General features: G+C 45.2%; 1 protein-coding gene across 2 annotated transcripts in view; it reads left to right on the top strand.

Moving 5' to 3' along the window:
• The window catches only part of TESK2 (testis associated actin remodelling kinase 2), a 116,296-nt gene extending 105,418 nt beyond the window's left edge, over nucleotides 1-10,878 (top strand). For both annotated transcript variants that reach the window (XM_045027547.1, XM_045027548.1), the window contains 2 exons: nucleotides 2,701-2,848; nucleotides 5,740-10,878. In XM_045027547.1, the coding sequence (XP_044883482.1) occupies nucleotides 2,701-2,848; nucleotides 5,740-6,752 (1,161 nt within the window). In that variant the 3' untranslated portion in view covers nucleotides 6,753-10,878. The remainder of the gene's footprint in view (nucleotides 1-2,700; nucleotides 2,849-5,739) is intronic.
• Nucleotides 10,879-17,782: the final 6,904 nt, after the last annotated feature.

The following is a 17,782-nucleotide window of genomic DNA, read 5'->3' as shown; positions in this document are numbered from 1 at the left end:
GCGGCAGGTCCCTCGGCCTCTCTCGGAGGGAAGGACCTGCTGCCGAATTGCCGCCGACCAAGAAAGCAGCGCGGTGGAGCTGCCGCTGATCATGGCTTTTTTTCTTTCCCCTTGCTGCTTGGGGCAGCAAAAACCCTGGAGCCGGCCCTGCTGGTCTAGAGAAATCGGGGGAAGGGAGTCAGGAACACCCAGATTCTGTTCTTGATGCTGCTAGTGACTTTTCCTTATGACTGTGGGGAAGTCACTGCACTGCTCTGCCTTGATTTCTCCATTAGTTCAGTGAAGAGAACACTTCATGGGGGTGTTGTGAGGATCGATTAATGTTTATTAAGTGCTTTGAACATTTAAAGTATTCTATATAGTGAGTGCTAAATCGCTTTATTGGAGCTAGGGTTAAAATGTGAGAGTTCCCAGCTCCCAGGGCCAGGTTTAGTCAGTTAGACCATGGGGCTTCCCAGCACTAGATGCTTTTCTCTGAGAGGGGAAATGATTTTTATATTCTCATGTAAGAATTCGGTTTATTTACAGAGCTCCAAATGCGCTTCCCAATTAAACGGTCCTTCTCTGAGTGTGACTGTGGGCCCAAAAGCAGCACCAGGAAATAAATTTAACTATTAACAAAATTCCTTTCACTGTAGGACATGTTGTAATTCATTCAACAAATATACATGGCGAAAAGGAACCCAGATAAGGTTTCCTTGAATCTTTACACACTCTTTGTGCTTTGCTAGTAAGCAGTCTTGCTAGTATACCTCAAGGTCTGCGCTGAGGGTGGAAGCAATCATATGTCATGTTCTTATTATTTGACAAGTCAGCAAACAGTAATGGAAACTGTGTGGCTCAGCATAATTAGCTGCACCATAAATATGCAGAGACACGGTGTTTCCTGCAGCAAGTGACAACATTTAAGGCTGCCTAGGGAGAGCAGTAAAAACAGAAATACAAGTTCAGTGCATAAAAAAACTTCTGTAATTCACCGTTATGGTTGAATTTAAACATGGCCAAGCCAGGAAATCCAAAATTGAAGTCCCCACTGCAGCTATAGGTCACACTGCATGCAAACTTACAAATGAAACCATGTATGTTCATTCAAAAAGTCCCATGGGTATAAGGTGGGCTGTGGGATCTATGGTCTTATGGGCTGAATCCTCAGCTGCACCAGAGCAGATTTGGAGTAGCTGAGGAGGGAAGAGGCAAAGGTTTCTCTAAGCTACCTTTCTGCTGCCTCTGCCCCTCCACAGATCCTGGCCTAAGAGCTGTTCTAATTTCTTGCCGTGGTCCCTGGGGTCCATTACATGGATAAGGATTGCCAAAGCAGTGTGCTCTGGCGCCACCCCTTCCCACTCTCTGTGGCATGGGGAGAGATTAGAGCTGGCTGTGCTGGCTTTACGCCACCCAGATAGTTTCCTGTGTCAGAAATACCCAGCTGCCCTTTTGTGCCATTTAAAGCAACCAGAATGGGGCTGAGGATTTGGTCATGTATTCTTTATGGTTGTATGTCTGAATTCTCCGCCATAATGTTGCATCCCTGGCCAGTGATTTTAGTTTTCCTCAGTTCCATCTCCTAGGAACTGCAGGGCAGTTTCAGGGAAGCCTTTGAAAGCCTTTTACAAAACATTGCTGCCTCCCGAGCATTGTGTTGCGGGTGGGATCGGTCTGAGACTATCTGTACTGCAAGGACTCTGATTTTGGAGTCAAGAATTTCTTCTCTGTTTGCTTCTAGCTGATGGTCTTCCTTGTGTTTCTAGCTTTGCATTTAAGTTAATTTTTATCTACAGAATTAAACCTTTTTACATAGAGCAGCTTAACACACAACCTGTGCTAAGCCCCAGTATCTAGTAGGCAACCCCTGTCTTGAGTAGCCCCTTGAAAGGGTCACCATGGTTTCCGATAAAGTTAGTTTTAACCTTACCTAGGGAAATATTTCTACTAGGCAACAGATGTTCGCTGGCTCAGTGGTGGTCCTGTAAGATGCTTTTCACAGTGTATTGGCTTTATCTACCTATATACAGTCTGTCTTCTTGTCGTCTGCAGGAATTCTGTAGTAGAGTTCCAGGACCAACACGCTGGGCACTATGTGAAAACGAACAAGGGCAAAGTGGAAAGCAATAATATTTAAAGGTGTTAGATTCTTGTCTAATCAGCTAAACTGTCTGGGCAGCTTTTCATAACAGCCGCTAGTAGTTCAAGGAAAAATTTAAAAATTTTTAAAATAGTGATATGCTTACGCAGGAACAAACAGCTCTGAGTATAATTTGCACTGATCCCAGCATCCTTTGAAACTGGATGTATATGTAAGCCTTCAGAAGTTACTGGGATCCAGAAATGAGATCCTGGCACTATGAACTCCCCAATACAAATAGGAACATTGCACTCTCCCTTAAGGAATTTGTTTAGGCTCCAGACCATGTCCACTACATAAGAAGCCTGAGGCTTGACAGTTAATTGTGAAGTCTTCCATACAGCTAGGTTTAGATTTACTAATGGACATGGGCTGTGATATGTACTTGCTGTTTTTCCCCCACTTACTGTCACGAAGTTTGCACTGAGCACGAAATTATGTTCCACTTCCTAAAACAGCCCCCTCCAAATCTGAATTTACTAAATTCTTGAAAATTGTCCCTTCATCTACACAGCTCTGTAGATAGGGTGGCTTGGAGGAGACTACTTGATTTATTTGGCTTTTGCATACATTCACAGATGGACCCAAAATTACGTCCTTCATTTGCCGACATCGTCAAAACACTGGAGGAGATTTTAAACCGCCTGAGAAATGAGGAGTCTGAAAGAGAGAGGAAGTTGCTGAATCTGGACGGCCCAGAGAGAAAACCTATCTCGATTTCCAAAGGTGTGAGTGAGGGGGGTGCATTTCTGCAATGGCTGTTAGAGATGACTGTAGTGAAGATAAAGGGCTTCATATCACAAGGGACAGTTCCTTCTACCCACTTCCTGCGAAAAATGTAAAAACAGAAGTAAGATTTAAGACTTTTTTTATTTTCTCCCAGTTCCTTTAACGAGCTCCATCTTGAGCAGTGTGCTTGCTTCAGTATCTGATCATAAAGGGAATACAGGCGCTCCCACTCTGAGACGGACGGATAGTCTACCTAGACCAACAGTGTCTGTTTGTTGCTGAGGTATTACTGACAACGAAGTGCTGACATGGCCCGTGGAGAGGAAGATGCTACCCTGACAGGCACTCTTAATCACAATGACCGACCTCTCTCTCCTGCCACCGTACCACACATTCCTTCAGGCCCTGTTTTATAGAGAACGACTTCAGACCAAAGTTATTGGCCGTTCTTGTACATTTCCTTCCTTCTGTAAAGCCGGATGCCTTAGTACCACGGGTCATACTGTACACAGCCCTCTGAGGGAAAGGACATTTTTTAGAGACCTCTATAACCAGTCAAAAAGCTGTAACTCCTACTATTGCAGTTTTAAGCTCTCAAATCTTGCAAGTAGCCAGAGCTACAAATAAGTGTTGCCTCCCCTTGTAAAGCAATGAGGGGGTTCCAGGGCCTCACAAGTTGCTGAGGGGTTTGGGATGGCAGAATGAATCCTGGCAGAATTGGATTTGGAGGTAGACAGTGGTGCATGATAAATGCAATTTTTCATGTCTTGTCAGCGTGGCACATGGTTTATCCCCACCACACCCTGGTATAAATACAGGTCTCTGGTGTATGTACATGTAGCATTTGTGCAGTGCTTTGGAATCCTTCAGGATAAAGGGCACAGTCGATACAAGATTTTTATCTCTTGTCCAGAAATGCTGAGAGCGCTGGAGAAAAGACTAAAACCGAAACCCAGTGGGGAATGTTTGTTGGCCTGGAGTCCCTTCCTGTGCAGCGCCTCAGTGCCACCTAGTGTGCAGCGGGAAAGGAGCTATTGTAGCAGGATAGTGAGAAGTCTGACTCGTTTGCAGCTTTTATAGAGTTGGCTTTTGGGGTTGAAATCCAACAGTCCACTTTTAAAAATCAAAAAGTTCTACATTGCAAACAAAAGAGGATGTGTACCAGTGGGGTGCTGGCTAGGGGGAAAGCATGTGCCATGGGACGCTCCCCTTCTTACACGTACTTTTCCTTCCTCCCTCCTTCCCCAGCCGCTCTCAGGTTCCCATAGTGATAGGGAGATCTTGCACAGTATTCTTTAACTGGCCTCTTTCACTCTGGACCAGTGATGTCCTTCAGAGCACGGGCTAAACTGTAACAGGGTCTGAAGGAAAAGTAGGTATCTCTATGCATCTATCCCACAAACAAAAATCCTGAGAAGAAAATCTTCGACTTCCTACCTAATCAGTCAGCATTGCCCTGTGGTAGCTGATGGGGATTTCCAGAGGCACCAAGCGCAGAGAGGCTCCCAACTCCAACTGAAAGTCAGTAGTAGTTAGGTGCTAACTCTCAGGAGAGCCTTTTAAAAAATTTCCTCCTGAATAATTATGAATGTCTTTTTCCACCCTGTTCGAATGGTGCAGCTTTTATTACATGGATTTAAACAGTGTTTATAACCTCTTGTTACAAAGTCAAACTACTGTCTCCCTAGTTTCTGCACTGCATAATGTACTGTGTGAAGGCTCATATGGAATTTAATCTCTCCACTTCCAGAGGGAAGTATTGATTTTTCTGCCTTCACCTTTCACAGCACGGAGGTGTCTTAAGCTTTTGTGAAAACCTCACTCACAGCGTTTTTGTGTTAGTATTTTGTGCTCTAGCTTTTTTTAATGGTAAGTTACCGCAACAGATCCTGCACTTGAGTTAGTTCTGCTAGTATATGGGACCCAAAAGAGGCTAGAAAAAGAGAACAGCTACTAGCTGTCCCCTTCAAAAGACCTGTTCATTGGCCTGTGAATTTACTGACATGGGACTTGAAGGGCCACTCAAAAAGTAGGGTTTGTATAAAAATTTTAAAACAGACGAACAAATTTTCATTCACATCAAAGTTTGTAAAATGACCGTCTCCTTTGGGTTTTCACTTCCCTGCTGTATTGTAAAACCAAAACTAGCACTGCCCTAGTGTGGACAGATTTGACCATAAATAATAGGTAAACTGACCAGTCTGAGTGAAATGAAGAAAGTAAAACTGCACCAATGGTGAAAAGCAAATTCAAACTTCAGAATTACTTCAGTTTGAATCATTTAAGAGGTTAGTAGCACAGGGAGGCAATACTTTTAAATCATTATTTCAGTTGTCGGTTTTAAATTAAAAAAGCCATAAAAGGATATGGCTTCATTTTAGGATGCTAGATGCATATCGTTTCGCATTAAGAGCATGCGCCTACACTTGGGAATGAGGGGAACAAAACTTCCCAACCTTCCTTGCACGCAGGGATCCCATACAGCAATGGCTCTCAAACCTTTTTTTACTGGTGACCCCTTTCACACCGCAAGCCTCTGAGTCCAACCCCCCTTATAAATTAAAAATACTTTTTTAATATATTTAACAGCTTTATAAATGCTGGAGGCACAGCGGGATTTGCGTTGGAGGTTGACAGCTTGCGACCCCCCGTGTAATAACCTTGTGACCCCCTGAGGGGTCCTGACCCCCAGTTTGAGAACCCCTGCCATACAGGAACTCACAGGTAACCCAAGAGTGTGTGCTTGTGGAGGATGCTCCTTGTAAGACAGCATCATTTATAAGTAAGGAATCTCCCCCTTCCTTGTAAGGTTGTGACCCAGATGGAGTGAGCCAGGCCAGCAGCATGTCTGGCCACAAAGCTAAAGGTGTTTCTCTTCTCCTATTCAGGGCTGATTGAAAAAGGACTAGGAATAAAGCGATTGAGTTCTCTGGATGACAAGATCCCGCCCAAGTCACCCCGCCCACGCCGCAATATCTTGCTGTCACGCAGTCAGTCGGATATCTTCTCCCGCAAGCCTTCCCGGAAGATCAATGTACAGGACCCCTACTACACACCAAGCAAGGGGGCAGCACGGAAAGTCAACCCCTTCAATGCCAGGGAAGATCTGAAGGGGGGGAAGATCAAATTTTTTGACATGCCAAGCAAGTCTGTGATCTCCCTTGTGTTTGACTTGCACTCCCCAGAGGCAGAGGACTGCCTGAAGGCTAGCCAGCTCCTGTCAAGGCAGGTTTATAGCACGGACTGGCAGGAATTCTCTTCCCCCCCTGGGAGGCGGTGCAGATCTCTCCCAGTCTCTCCTGAACTTCTGCATAAAGATTATGTCCCTTTTGGGGGTCTGTCTTCAACAGTCAGTAGGTGCGACTCGACCCAGCTCGGGGCTGAGATGCGGCAAAAACTCCTGAGCAGCAGTAAGTATGGAGTATCAGAAATCCCTCCCTTTCAGGTCAGATCTCACAGGCAGGACTCTCCTTTGGTGCCAGAGCAAGAGGAGGACATGGACTACTCTGATGGGCCAGAGTCCCAGGAGGAAAATGGATTCTGTCCTGTTAAGAACACAAGAGAGGATCCAGGATATAACCAGCTGCTAGTGCAGGCTCAGCCCGAGTCCCTAAGATACAAGGGGCGCTCAGCCCAGAATTCAGTCAACTCTGAGGAAGGCAGCTCCTTGAGATTGTTTGCGAGCTGTGCCTCCTCTGAAGACATGGAGGTGGAAGATGAGATCCGGAAGAATTTACTGCCAGAGGCTTCCAAGCCTCCATTCAGTGTTAACCCCTCTGTGGAGCTAGGCAGAGAGACATTGTCATTTGAAGTGCTGGATATGGACAGCTCTGCCCCACTTTCACTGGCACCTCCTAATATGTCAGCATCTGGCAGCACACAGTCAAAATGTGACATTTAAGGAGAGGGCTTAAAACCCAGATACATTCTTGTGGGAACACACGGTCCCCATTGACTTAGTTTTTAACTTTTTCCTGTAGTGCTAAGTCTTGGATATTTCAGTGGATCATAGAAACCGGCCATCAAACAGGGGCTGCAAAGCGCATCTGAAGAGACAGTATTTTTTTATTTTATTTTTAAACGTGTACATCATCCCTTAGCTCACTACAAGAGGCAACTACTGCAGCCAGCATCGGGCACGATGCCCACCTGGGGTCCCATAATCATTGCAGGGCTGTATGCAGCAGGAGCTTGGTAGTGTGTCAGTGATTTGAACCCCAGCCCTGCATCTTTCACTTGAGCGCTCTGTCTAGCTGGTGCATGTGAATTCGGTTGGGAGCCTTGTCTGATACTGGAAGAAAGGCTCTCTCGGACAGTGCCAGGCAGATACAAATGCCTTCAGATCTCAGAGCTCTAACAGGATCTGTAGGCTCACACCACACTCTGGAACAAACTGATTTCAAAAGCAAGGAAAACACACATCTTCTGCTGGTAGCAGTTCTGAAAACTTAGCAGCACGCCAAGTACCTGCTGAGTAACAGGAGGAAACCATTCTCTTGCATGCTTCTTGTTCCCTGGGATTCAGTTTCCCAGTGAAACAGGCTGGCTCAACAGCCTTGGAGACTGCAGACGCGTGTGCATCCCTACAGATACAGCACAGGACACAACACTTTAGGATTTCCCCCATACACGCAGCCATCTGGGTATCTAACCTGCCACAGAGGGAGATTACTGTTGGGTTGAAAGAGGGGTAGCTCAGGCACATTCACTCACTGGCCTCTTGTGAAACTGCAAATAAAAGCTTTCTGTTGTGGACACTTGTCCATGAGGAAGTGAATTGACACCATTAACTCTTTCCACATACACCCACCAAACAGCATTCTGGGAACAACTCGTCACTCACTACTGACCTTGGCCAAGCTTGAATCAGTGACCCAGAGACAAGGGGCCTGTTACCCTTTTCCAGTCCTGTGAGACATCCTCCTCCTAATGTGATGGCGTTTCCACTGCAATAACAATCTGTCTCTATTTACACCAAGCAGCTTGCTTAATACATTTGTCAAAGAATAAAAACCTACAGTGCAATGGAAGTTGACAGCAAAGCTTTCAGCTACGTGCATGCAAATCTAAAGAAACCTTTCACTGAGAAGGGGATTAGGACAGACTCACAAAGGCTTTCAGCTTGTTAGGGACACTGAAGAAAATCAATTTTTCCCCATAAATTCCATGTTATATATTGCTTTGGCAAAAAGAGAGTAACAGGCGCATGTATCTCCATTTGCTTCTGCCTTCAGCAGCCATCTGAGTGCAGTTTTATTTTTCCACCAGAATGTAAATTTGAAAGAAACAATAGTGTGTTTAAAGCCAGCCACTTTGGGCACATTTGTGTGTGTCAGAGTCAGGTGCTAGCCCTATGGTAGAAATACACAGAAAGCTTGTCCTATGGTTATATTTGCACAGCTTCCTATATGGTCCTTGCAACTGCACGTCCCCAGATTAGAATGTGTGGGGTTTTGTCTGCATTATCATTCCTGGCTCTCACCGGGCCGCATATCAGCTTATCTGTAAGACTGACATTCACAACAGCCCCTCTGTATCACTTAATGGCCCCCGGTACTGGAGTGAATTTCTCCCCAAGTACTCACTTGGAGACTCCTGTTTCAATGCTGAAGCCTTGGGAGGACTTGGCACTGATGGTGGGAGAGGAAATGTAAAGCAGCAGTGTCCCCTGATGGAAATGAGGTTATTCCTCTGCTTGTCTCACCCCACAGAAATAGAGGATGAGGAAGAAGGGGTTTTTAGAGACCAGCTAGGAAGGTTGATTGAGAACGAGAGATGAAGCCTGGGTTTGTGGGGTGGTAAATTATTGTCTTCTGACCCATGGATTACTTAAAATTTCCTGTCTCAAGTGCTCACGTGAAAGTGGCCAGCAGCATTGCCCCTTGCCATTGACTGTGAAGAATTAAATAGGAATCCCTGGGCCTCCTTGAATTCCTTAGCATAGGCCTTGCCAATGGGACAGGTCTTGGTAGCTTGAAAGAAAAAATGTGTATCCCTAATAAGGTCGTCTTACCCTTCTTTGCTCCTGCACGCCGGCTCTGTCACAAAGGTGCTGATTTCTAGAGCAATCCTTTTTTTCATCTTTGGCAGTTTTTCTGTCTTGTGTATCCTCTCTGGGCAGTTGGGAGGCTACAGAGTGTGGAGCTTCTTGGCTGGCAGGTGCTACCCACATACATGCAGTTTCTGTTCAAGGCTGAGAAACTATCAAGCTAATCAAAGTAACAATCATCCAGCTGATGCTTGTTTTACAATTGTAGCCTTTCGCAAAGGAAACCATCCTCACCAGCTGCTGTTTTGTCACAAGGCAGGGTTAGGATTGTGACGTCCGGCAAATGAGCAATAACAAGAAGTGTTTCTATCTGGAAGCATCACTGGGCTGCAGGGAATCTAACCCGCATCCTACTTCTGCCTTCAGTCCCACTGCAAAGACTGAGTAAAGAACTGCGCCTCCTTGTTTGTTCATAGGTCTTAAACCAACGATGATGCTGCAGCAGCATCTCACTGGGGAGGCCTGTTGCACTGGAAGCTCTGCTTTCACCTCTTCTGTTAAACTTGACTGTGAGGCTCTTGAGGTGACAGGCATGGGACGCATCCATGGCTCGTCTGACTGACCTCTCCTCTCCTCCCCTGGGTGAATTGTTTTAAAATCTGTATTCCCCAGCCGTTTTATGAACACAATGGGTAAAATAATTTTAGTTTGGGGGAGGGGGAGAGTATTCCACTGTTTAAACAAAGCCAGCTGCGTTGTGCAGGGCACGGCCCTGTCGTTTCCAGCCCGTGGTGCCGAGTTGGAGCTGGGTCAGAGATGGAAATGCCAAGGAATGGTGATGGACTGTTAACCTGGTACTTGGGAAAGACGTCATGCTATGTGGTGGGAGTGGCACATGTATGTAAGTCTGGTTTTTCAATTGGTAAGTCTCAGAAAACCAAGTCTTTCTGCGGTCTGATGTGGTTAACACTAACCATAAACTGTCCATCTGGCCACGCAGAGCCAGGCTAGACTAGATTGGTTAGATGGAGCTTGGGCGCTTCACAGATGCTGTCGTCCTACACGATATAGTTAGTAGCCCATACGGTGAGGCAGCTTCCCCCAGCTATTGATGACCATTAATACAAACTGCTAAAAATGAGTTCAGGCAAACCACTCGTTTTACAGTAATGCGATGAAAAGCTTTGTTCCGATTGCATTTTATCATGGTTTTGACTTTCTAATGGACGCAATTCTAGCTTTTTAAATTATTTCTAGACACTGCTACATCTGAAGAAATCTAACTTAAATTCACTTCAGTTCTTTCTATGTTGGATTCATTTAAATGTCTGTTATAAGCTATTTTGTTGTTGCTGATCGGTGACATACAAGTAAGAGAGCACATGTGGTAAATTGCTGCCCCTGAAAAGAAGCAGATGCAGGGCAAAAGGCTATAATAGGTTTATTCTACTTTGTTGAAAGGTGTTCATGTACAGAACGTTTCTTGCCAGTACAACTAAAGACACTTGAATAATTCCTGTTTGCACTTAATGCTATTGTTATACTGCATGTCACTACATTTCTATGCAAAAACAAATAACCTTTTGGGGCAGGTGGATATTTGATTAAATAAGTTTAAAGATCTTTGCAAGATGATCTATTTTCATATTTATGAAGGAGTTTTATGTCTTAATATTTTGCAGTCTGTAAATAGCTAAACTTGTAATTAAAGGCTTAGGAAGAAGTTTGTAGCCTGTGTACAATAGTAAGTTAACACTGCCAGAAAAAAATCTTTGCAAAAAAAGTTTTTTCTAATATTGTGGATATTTATGAATATGTAAAGAAAGCAAATCTTGTTTTTATGTTGATTGATCTTCTGACTTTGATGTTTTTTGAACTATGGAAATGGTGTATGTTTTATTGGAACTGCAATAAGAAGTAACCAAAGATGAATCTAGTTAAATATTTTCATAATTTTTTTTCTTGATCAGTTTTGTAAACTGTTTCCCAACTTGCTTTCAAAATAAAAATAAAACAAAATGGTGATTCTTGTGGTCAAAAGGACAAAAGTGGAAAAACTGATTATCCCACAAGCTCATTAAAAAGTGTTCACAGTTCCTAGGTATGAAATACAAATTTGGTTTCATATAGCACCTTTATAAAGTGATGAGTTACATGCAGTGGTACCAGGAAAAAAAATGGCCTCACACATGCATCCTGTGCAGGGCAATGCTGGCATCTACGTTACTTATTTGTTGTCTCTTCCCAAAGTGTCTTATGCTGCTCAGTGCCTGCAAACCGACTGCCCAACAGCATCAGCAGCCTACCTTGTTCTTTGGCAGACAATGAATGATGTTGCAGGATAGAAAACCAGAAGCATGTGTGGTACTGTAGAGAGACAAAATGAGAGAAGGGCCTAGATCTTCAAAGGTATTTAAAAGCATCTAACTCCCATTGATTTCAGTGAGAGCTGGCTCATCTCCTCAAAGGCACTTAACTCTCTGAAATCAATGGGAGTTAGATGCTTAAATACCCCTGAGGATCTGAGCCAAGGTCCTTACCCTGAAGAACTTATCTAAAATAGAAATAAGACACCTAGACTGCAGTAAAGCCAGGTAAGGGATGCTCACTGTCTTGGGTGTTTTGTATGTACACTTGGGGTTGTGATCATTGACATGTCTATGTGCATATGTTGGTTTTTCCTAAAGTTAATTATTTTAGGAAAAATTGTCAGAGCGGCCACCAGCAAGAGTTGGTGGCTGCACTCTGAAGCCACCAAAACATTTGTTGAGAGAACCCCTGGGCTAGATGCCTTTGCAGGTAATAGTGTTGTAATACACTCGCAATGTGTTGTATTTGATTTGATATCACGTGACATTTTGATTTTTAAAAAATGATATAAAATCAATATGGCATACATTCAGTAGTTAAAAGATGGCTGATGGGTCTCAGAATGGAATTGTAAATGATCAATTACAATCAAATAGGTGTGTTTCGAGTGGGTTCCTGCAGTGATCAGGTTTTGGCCCCATGCTATGTCATACTTTTATTGAAGAAAACATAAAATCATCACTGAAAGTTTGCAGATGACACACAAACAGGGGCAGGAAGCAGTAGATAACAAAGAGGACAGGTCACTTACACAGCGTGATCTGGATTGCTTGGTAAGCTGAGTGCAAGCAAACAATATGCATTTTAATATGGCTACAGGATGGGGGATTCTCTCCTGAGAAGTAGTGACTCTGATTTGGGGATGGATAATCAGCTGAACATGAGCTCCCAGTGAGATGCTGTGAACAAAGAGCTGATGTGATCCTCAGATGTGTAAATAGGAACGTTAAGTAGAAGGAGAGAAGTTATTTTACCTCTGTATTTGGCACTGGTGTGACTGCTGCTGGAATTTTGTACACCGTTCTGGTGTCTACAATTCAAGAAGACTGATAAACTGGAGATGATTAAAGGATTAGAAAACCTGCCTTACGGTGATAAGCTAAATAGAGTAAGTTCTTTGAGACTAACCAAGGGAAGGTTGATGGTTGCCTTGATTACAGTCTATAGGTATCTACAGGGGAAACAACTATATAATGAGTTCTTCAATCTGGCAGAGAAAGGCATAACAAGCCAATGGCTGGAAATTCAAGCTAGACAAAGATTAGAAATAAGGTGTAATTTAAGAGTGAGTAATTACCATTGGAACAATTTACCACTGACCATTTTTAAATCAAGACTGGATGGTTTTCTCAAAGCTCTGCTCGAGGAGTTACGTTGGGGCTGTTCTGTGGCCTGTGTTGTACTGGAGGTCAGGCTAGATGATCACAGTGGGTCCCTTCTGACCTTAGAATCTCTGAATCCTGCTACAGAGCGAGATGGAGACGCCTGCTGTTACATAGGGGTTGACCACAACTTGGCTGCTTCAAAAATCATTCCTTCCTGCTGAACTGTATCAGGCTCTTGCAGTATGTGGTTACTCTTGGTGTCCACTGGCGCTGGGTCAGTATCGTCCCTGTTTCCCACAACAGTCTTCTGCCGCTGGAGCACAGCGGGGACCTTCCAAGAAATGGAATTCAAGACCAGATGAAAAATTGGCTAAACTGGTGGGAATAAGAGTGAAGGAAAGATGGTAGGACAAGAACAGAGAACTACTCTAGTTACAATCAGCAAGGAAGAGAGCAGGCTGGCTTTGTGCTACGCCAGGGATGTACGCCCCTTTCTAGACATGGATGGGGGCCTTTTCCCAGCAGGCCCTTTTTGGGAAGTGCAGCATGGTCCAGTAGGTGAGACTGAAATACTTTTCTATGGCTAGTTATGCAGAGTTGCTGTTCTGCTTTACTTAACGTTGAGTGTCACTTTCTGTTTAAAGCGCAACTATTCAAGTGCTCTAAAAGCCACACATTACTCACAGACTTTAAGGTCAGAAAGGGCCACAGAATTCCTGGAAATAGACCCCTAATCTCTGGCTGAGCTACTGAAGTCCTCAAATCTTGATTTAAAGACTTCAGGTTACAGAGAATCCACTATTTACACTAGTTTAAACCAGCAAGATCCATGCCCCATGCTGCAGAAGAAGGTGAAAAAACCCCCAGGGTCTCTGCCTTGATTAGGGTCTGGAAGGAATTTTCCCCTGGGTCAGATTGGCAATCAGTTAGACCAGGGGTTTCAAACTCAATTTACCTTAGGGCCAGTCCCTGTCCTCAAATCCTCCCAGCGGGCCAATAATGTTACTGAAGATAGTGTTCAGAAAAGAAAACATTTATATTGTATTTTTATTTTGAATTTATTAGAAATAACGGTCATACAACTTTATACAATTCTTCACCTACTAGAGAGTTTTTAGTGTTTGCCAAACATCTGGCAATGCTTCAGTTCTGTCAGTTTGTTGATGTTTGGCCTCAGTGACTGAGCAGTTGAAACCTTCAGGATTGCAGCAAGGTGTGCATCACATAGTTGTGTTGAGTATTTTGACTTGTTTATATTCATTGTGGGGGGGGAAAAGTGACACTGCCTCCATGGCTGACTCTGCCCAGCAACTAGTAATGGTATTGCTGTCCCTCTCCCCCAGCCAATGGGAGCTGTGGGGGGCGGCACCTGCAGCTGGCAGCATGGCTGCCTGCATCTCTCCTCTGCAGGCCACAGCGGGGAGGTTCTCGGGCAGCAGATGGCCCACGGGCTGGGACTTTGAGACCCCTCAATTAGACCCTGAGCATGTGGGCAAAACCCACCAGGCAGACACCTGAGAGAATTCTCAATAGTAACTCAGAGCCCTCCTCATTTGGTGTCCTGTCTCTGGCCATTGGGGATTTTTGCTACAGGCAGTCACCAACGGGCCCCATGCCATTGCAGGCAGTCCCATCATCCCATCCCATCCCCTCCATAAAATTATCAAGCTCAGTCTTGAAGCCAGTTCGGATTTTTGCCCCCACTGCTCCCCATGGAAGGCAGTTCTAGAATTTCATTCCTTCACCTTCGCTCCTTAAAAACTTTCACCTAATTTCAAGCCAAAACTTGATACCTGCTTATATCCATTTGTTCTGGGGTCCACATTGGTGCTAACTTAAATAACTCGTCTCCCTCGCTGGTATTTATCCCTCTGGTGTATTTAGAGAGAGCGATCAGCTCTCCCCTCAGCCTGCGTTTGGTTAGGTTAAACAAGCCAAGCTCTCAAGGTAGGTTCTTTCCTTGGATCGTCCTAGTAGCCCTTCTCTGCACCTGTTCCAGTTTGAATTCATCTTTCTTACATATGGGAGGCCCGAACTGCACACAGTATGCCAGGTGAGGTCTCACTTGTGCCTTGTATAATGGTAATAACACTTCCCTGTCTCTACTGGAAATACCTCACCTAGGACTTTTTTACAGCCATGTCACATTGGTGGCTCAGTCATCCTGTGAGCAACCAGTACACCCAGGTCTTTCTCCTCCTCTGTCACTTCCAACTGATACATCCCCAGCTCAGAGCAAAAATTCTTTGTTCATCCCCAAATGCATGATCTTGCTCTTTGCACTATTAAATTTCATCCTTTTTATTACTCCAGTTTACAAGCTCATCCAGATCTCCTTGTATGATATGGGCAATACCTCCTAGCTTTGTCTCATTGCAAATATGAGACAAAAACATTCTCACTGTGCCAAAGTCAGTAATAATGTTAAATAAGGTTGGTCCCAAGATCAGTCCCTGAGGAATTCCACTAGTAACCTCCCTCCAGCCTGACAGTCCACCTTTCAGTATGATCCGTTGTAGTCTCCTCCTTAACCCATTCCTTATCCAGTTTCCAATTCTGATATTAATCCCCATTTTCTCCAATGTAACTAATTTCCCATGGGAAACTGTATCAGATGTCTTGCTGAAATCCAGGTAGATTAGATCTGCATTTCCTTTGTCTAAAAAAAATCAGTTACTTTCTCAAAGGCGGAGATCAGGTTGGTCTGGCACAATCTACCTTTTGTAAAACCATGTTGTATTGTATCCCAACTACTGTTCACCTCTATGTCCTTAACTACTTTCTCTTTCAAAATTTGTTCCAAGACCTTCCATACAATTGAGATCAAATTAACAGGCCTGTAATTTCCCAGATCACTTTTCCCTTTCTTAAAAATAGGAACTATTTTAGTGATTCTCCAGTCACAGGGTACAATCCCTGAATTTACAGATTCATTAAAATCCTTGCTCTTATAATTTCATGGGCCAATTCCTTTAATATTCTTGGATGGAGATTATCCACCCCCTGCCCTCTTCAGTCCCATTAAGATGTTTGAGTTTGACTTCCACCTCGGATGTAGTAATCTCTACTTCTGTATCCTCACTGCCATTAGGCACCCTGCCACTACCCCGAACTCCATTAGCCTCATTTAAAAACTGAGGCAAAGTATTTGTTTACATGTCAGGCCACACCAGATAATCTTTAATCTCTACCCCAGTCCCACTTTTTTCTTATTTATAGGGCTTTTCTGCTCCCATTAGGTTCAGCCTCAGGACCACATCCCATATCTTAGCTCCCAGCAGACAGCTCAGCCTGCTGTTCTCTGGATCAGCTCTGATGACAGGCCTCTGTGTTCTTCTTAGTAGGGAGTCCCCAGTCACATGGACCTGCCTTTTTCTGGTGACGGCGTGATTCTCCAGCCTTCCTCCTGGTCTTTATGGCTGTGAGTCCTCATGTCTTTTATTCTCCCTTGCAATCTTCTGCGAGTCATCCTGTATCCTCCTGGGGCTCTGAACTCTGGGTATCTCCAATGGCTCCTCCCCTCCTCTTACGGAACTAACCGCTCTTCTCTTCTCCCTTGCGCTCCCTGCTTCAGTTACTGCCTGCTGGGCCCCTGCCTCATTTTCCAACTCAACAGACCTGGTTCTGAGCCCTGTTTTTCCTTCACTAGCTGGTCTTTTCCTCTGCCTGGTTCTGTAGTAGTCACGTTTCCACTGCCCACTTTCCTCACGCAGCGGTCTCCCCGTTGAGTTCTTCAGTCCAGCTGGCACCTACAAGTCTTGACTCTTCCCTTCAGCCTCCTCGTGCCTTTGCTTCATCATCTGATTGTCTTTAAACCACGATTTGAGGACTGCAATAGCTCAGACATAGGTCTGGGGCTTGTTACAGGAGTGGGTGGGTGAGATTCTGGGGCCTGCGTTGTGCAGGTCAGACTAGATGATCATAATGGTCCCTTCTGACCTTAAAGTCTATGATCTGCTCAAACCCCCCTGATCTCTCGTTTCCACCTGATCTCCGAACCTCGGATCTTCTCCTCCAACAGCTCTATCAGGCTACACTTCATACAAAGCTCTTTGCTGGTACCTGTTCTAGGATCACGTACGTCCTGCAGTTTCCACATCCAGTCATCTTCATTGTCCCTTCCATTGCTTGAGTCACTACCTCTGCGGTAGCTGTCACAGCTTCCCACCTAAAGTCCTGCCAAGGGAAAAAAGAAGAAAACCAAAAACCCAAACGCTCCTTCCTCAACCTCCCGTTTACAGCTCTGCGTATGGTTCCTGTGCCACTGGCTGCCTTTATAGGTCCCCTAATCAGGGCTCTGCCTCTCTCACAGCACGCTGCCCCCTCCCAACCACTAGTGGGGAATGCTCTTAATGTTTTGTCTGAATACTGTGTGCGCGTGCCTCAGTTTCCTCTGTGTATGGAACAAGGGTGTGTGATTGTTGCCGAGATTCCAAGAAGGCAGGTGTGACTGATGTCTGGCTGCTGGGCACAGACAATGGCCGACATTCTGTATCCTGGCAACTGACGTCGGGCCCTGCCTCTCCAAGAATCAGCCGGAGGTGTTGGAGAAGGAAGTGGGAGGTGCAGGCCAGGTGACGTGGGGAAAAGAGAGGAAGGAGGCAGGGCAGCGGGTCATGATTGAGGCTGGGCTGTTGGGGGAGCTGGTCAGTCTCCTGGTTTGGGACTCAAGCGGGGAACCCCCAAGATGGCTTTCCTGAATGTTCCTAATTTCTGTGCTAACAAGATCTGTTCTAGGCTGTGTTCCTGATGACTAATAAACCCTTCTGTTTTCCAAGCTGGTTGAGAGTCACTGACTGTGGCGGGGTGCATGGGGCCTTTCCCCAGGTGGAGTCACCGCAGGGAGCTCACAGGGCTGCTGAACGCTCTGAGGCCAGACCCAGGAGGTGCTGGAGCCAAGGAGGCTTGCCCTGGTGAGAATGTGCCCTAAGAGGAGACCCACTGTCCTGACTGAGTTCATTCAGAGCGGTTCCAGAGCACCGAGCCAGTGACTCCCCTTCCCTCTCCCGCTCACACTCCTGTTTACAGCTCTGCCTCAGGGAGGTGCAGTATAGGGCAGGTGGTCCACATTTCAGAGCCCATGAGCAAGAAGTTGCTGAGAAGCAGCACTTGGCTTGTCCAACTTTTGTTTGTACAGAGCTGGGGCTCAAATGCAGGTTCTAATCCTCCCCAAGCTAATCTTGGCCAGCAGAACAGCCTCTCCTCTCTGTTGTGAGGGGTTACGTTGGAGTTATTCAAGGCTAGATC

Source organism: Mauremys mutica, chromosome 8 (assembly GCF_020497125.1).
Source record: "Mauremys mutica isolate MM-2020 ecotype Southern chromosome 8, ASM2049712v1, whole genome shotgun sequence".
Classification (NCBI taxonomy): domain Eukaryota; kingdom Metazoa; phylum Chordata; order Testudines; family Geoemydidae; genus Mauremys; species Mauremys mutica.
The sequence above is the reverse complement of the archived record's forward strand: the minus strand, read 5'-3'. Positions and strand labels throughout refer to the sequence as shown.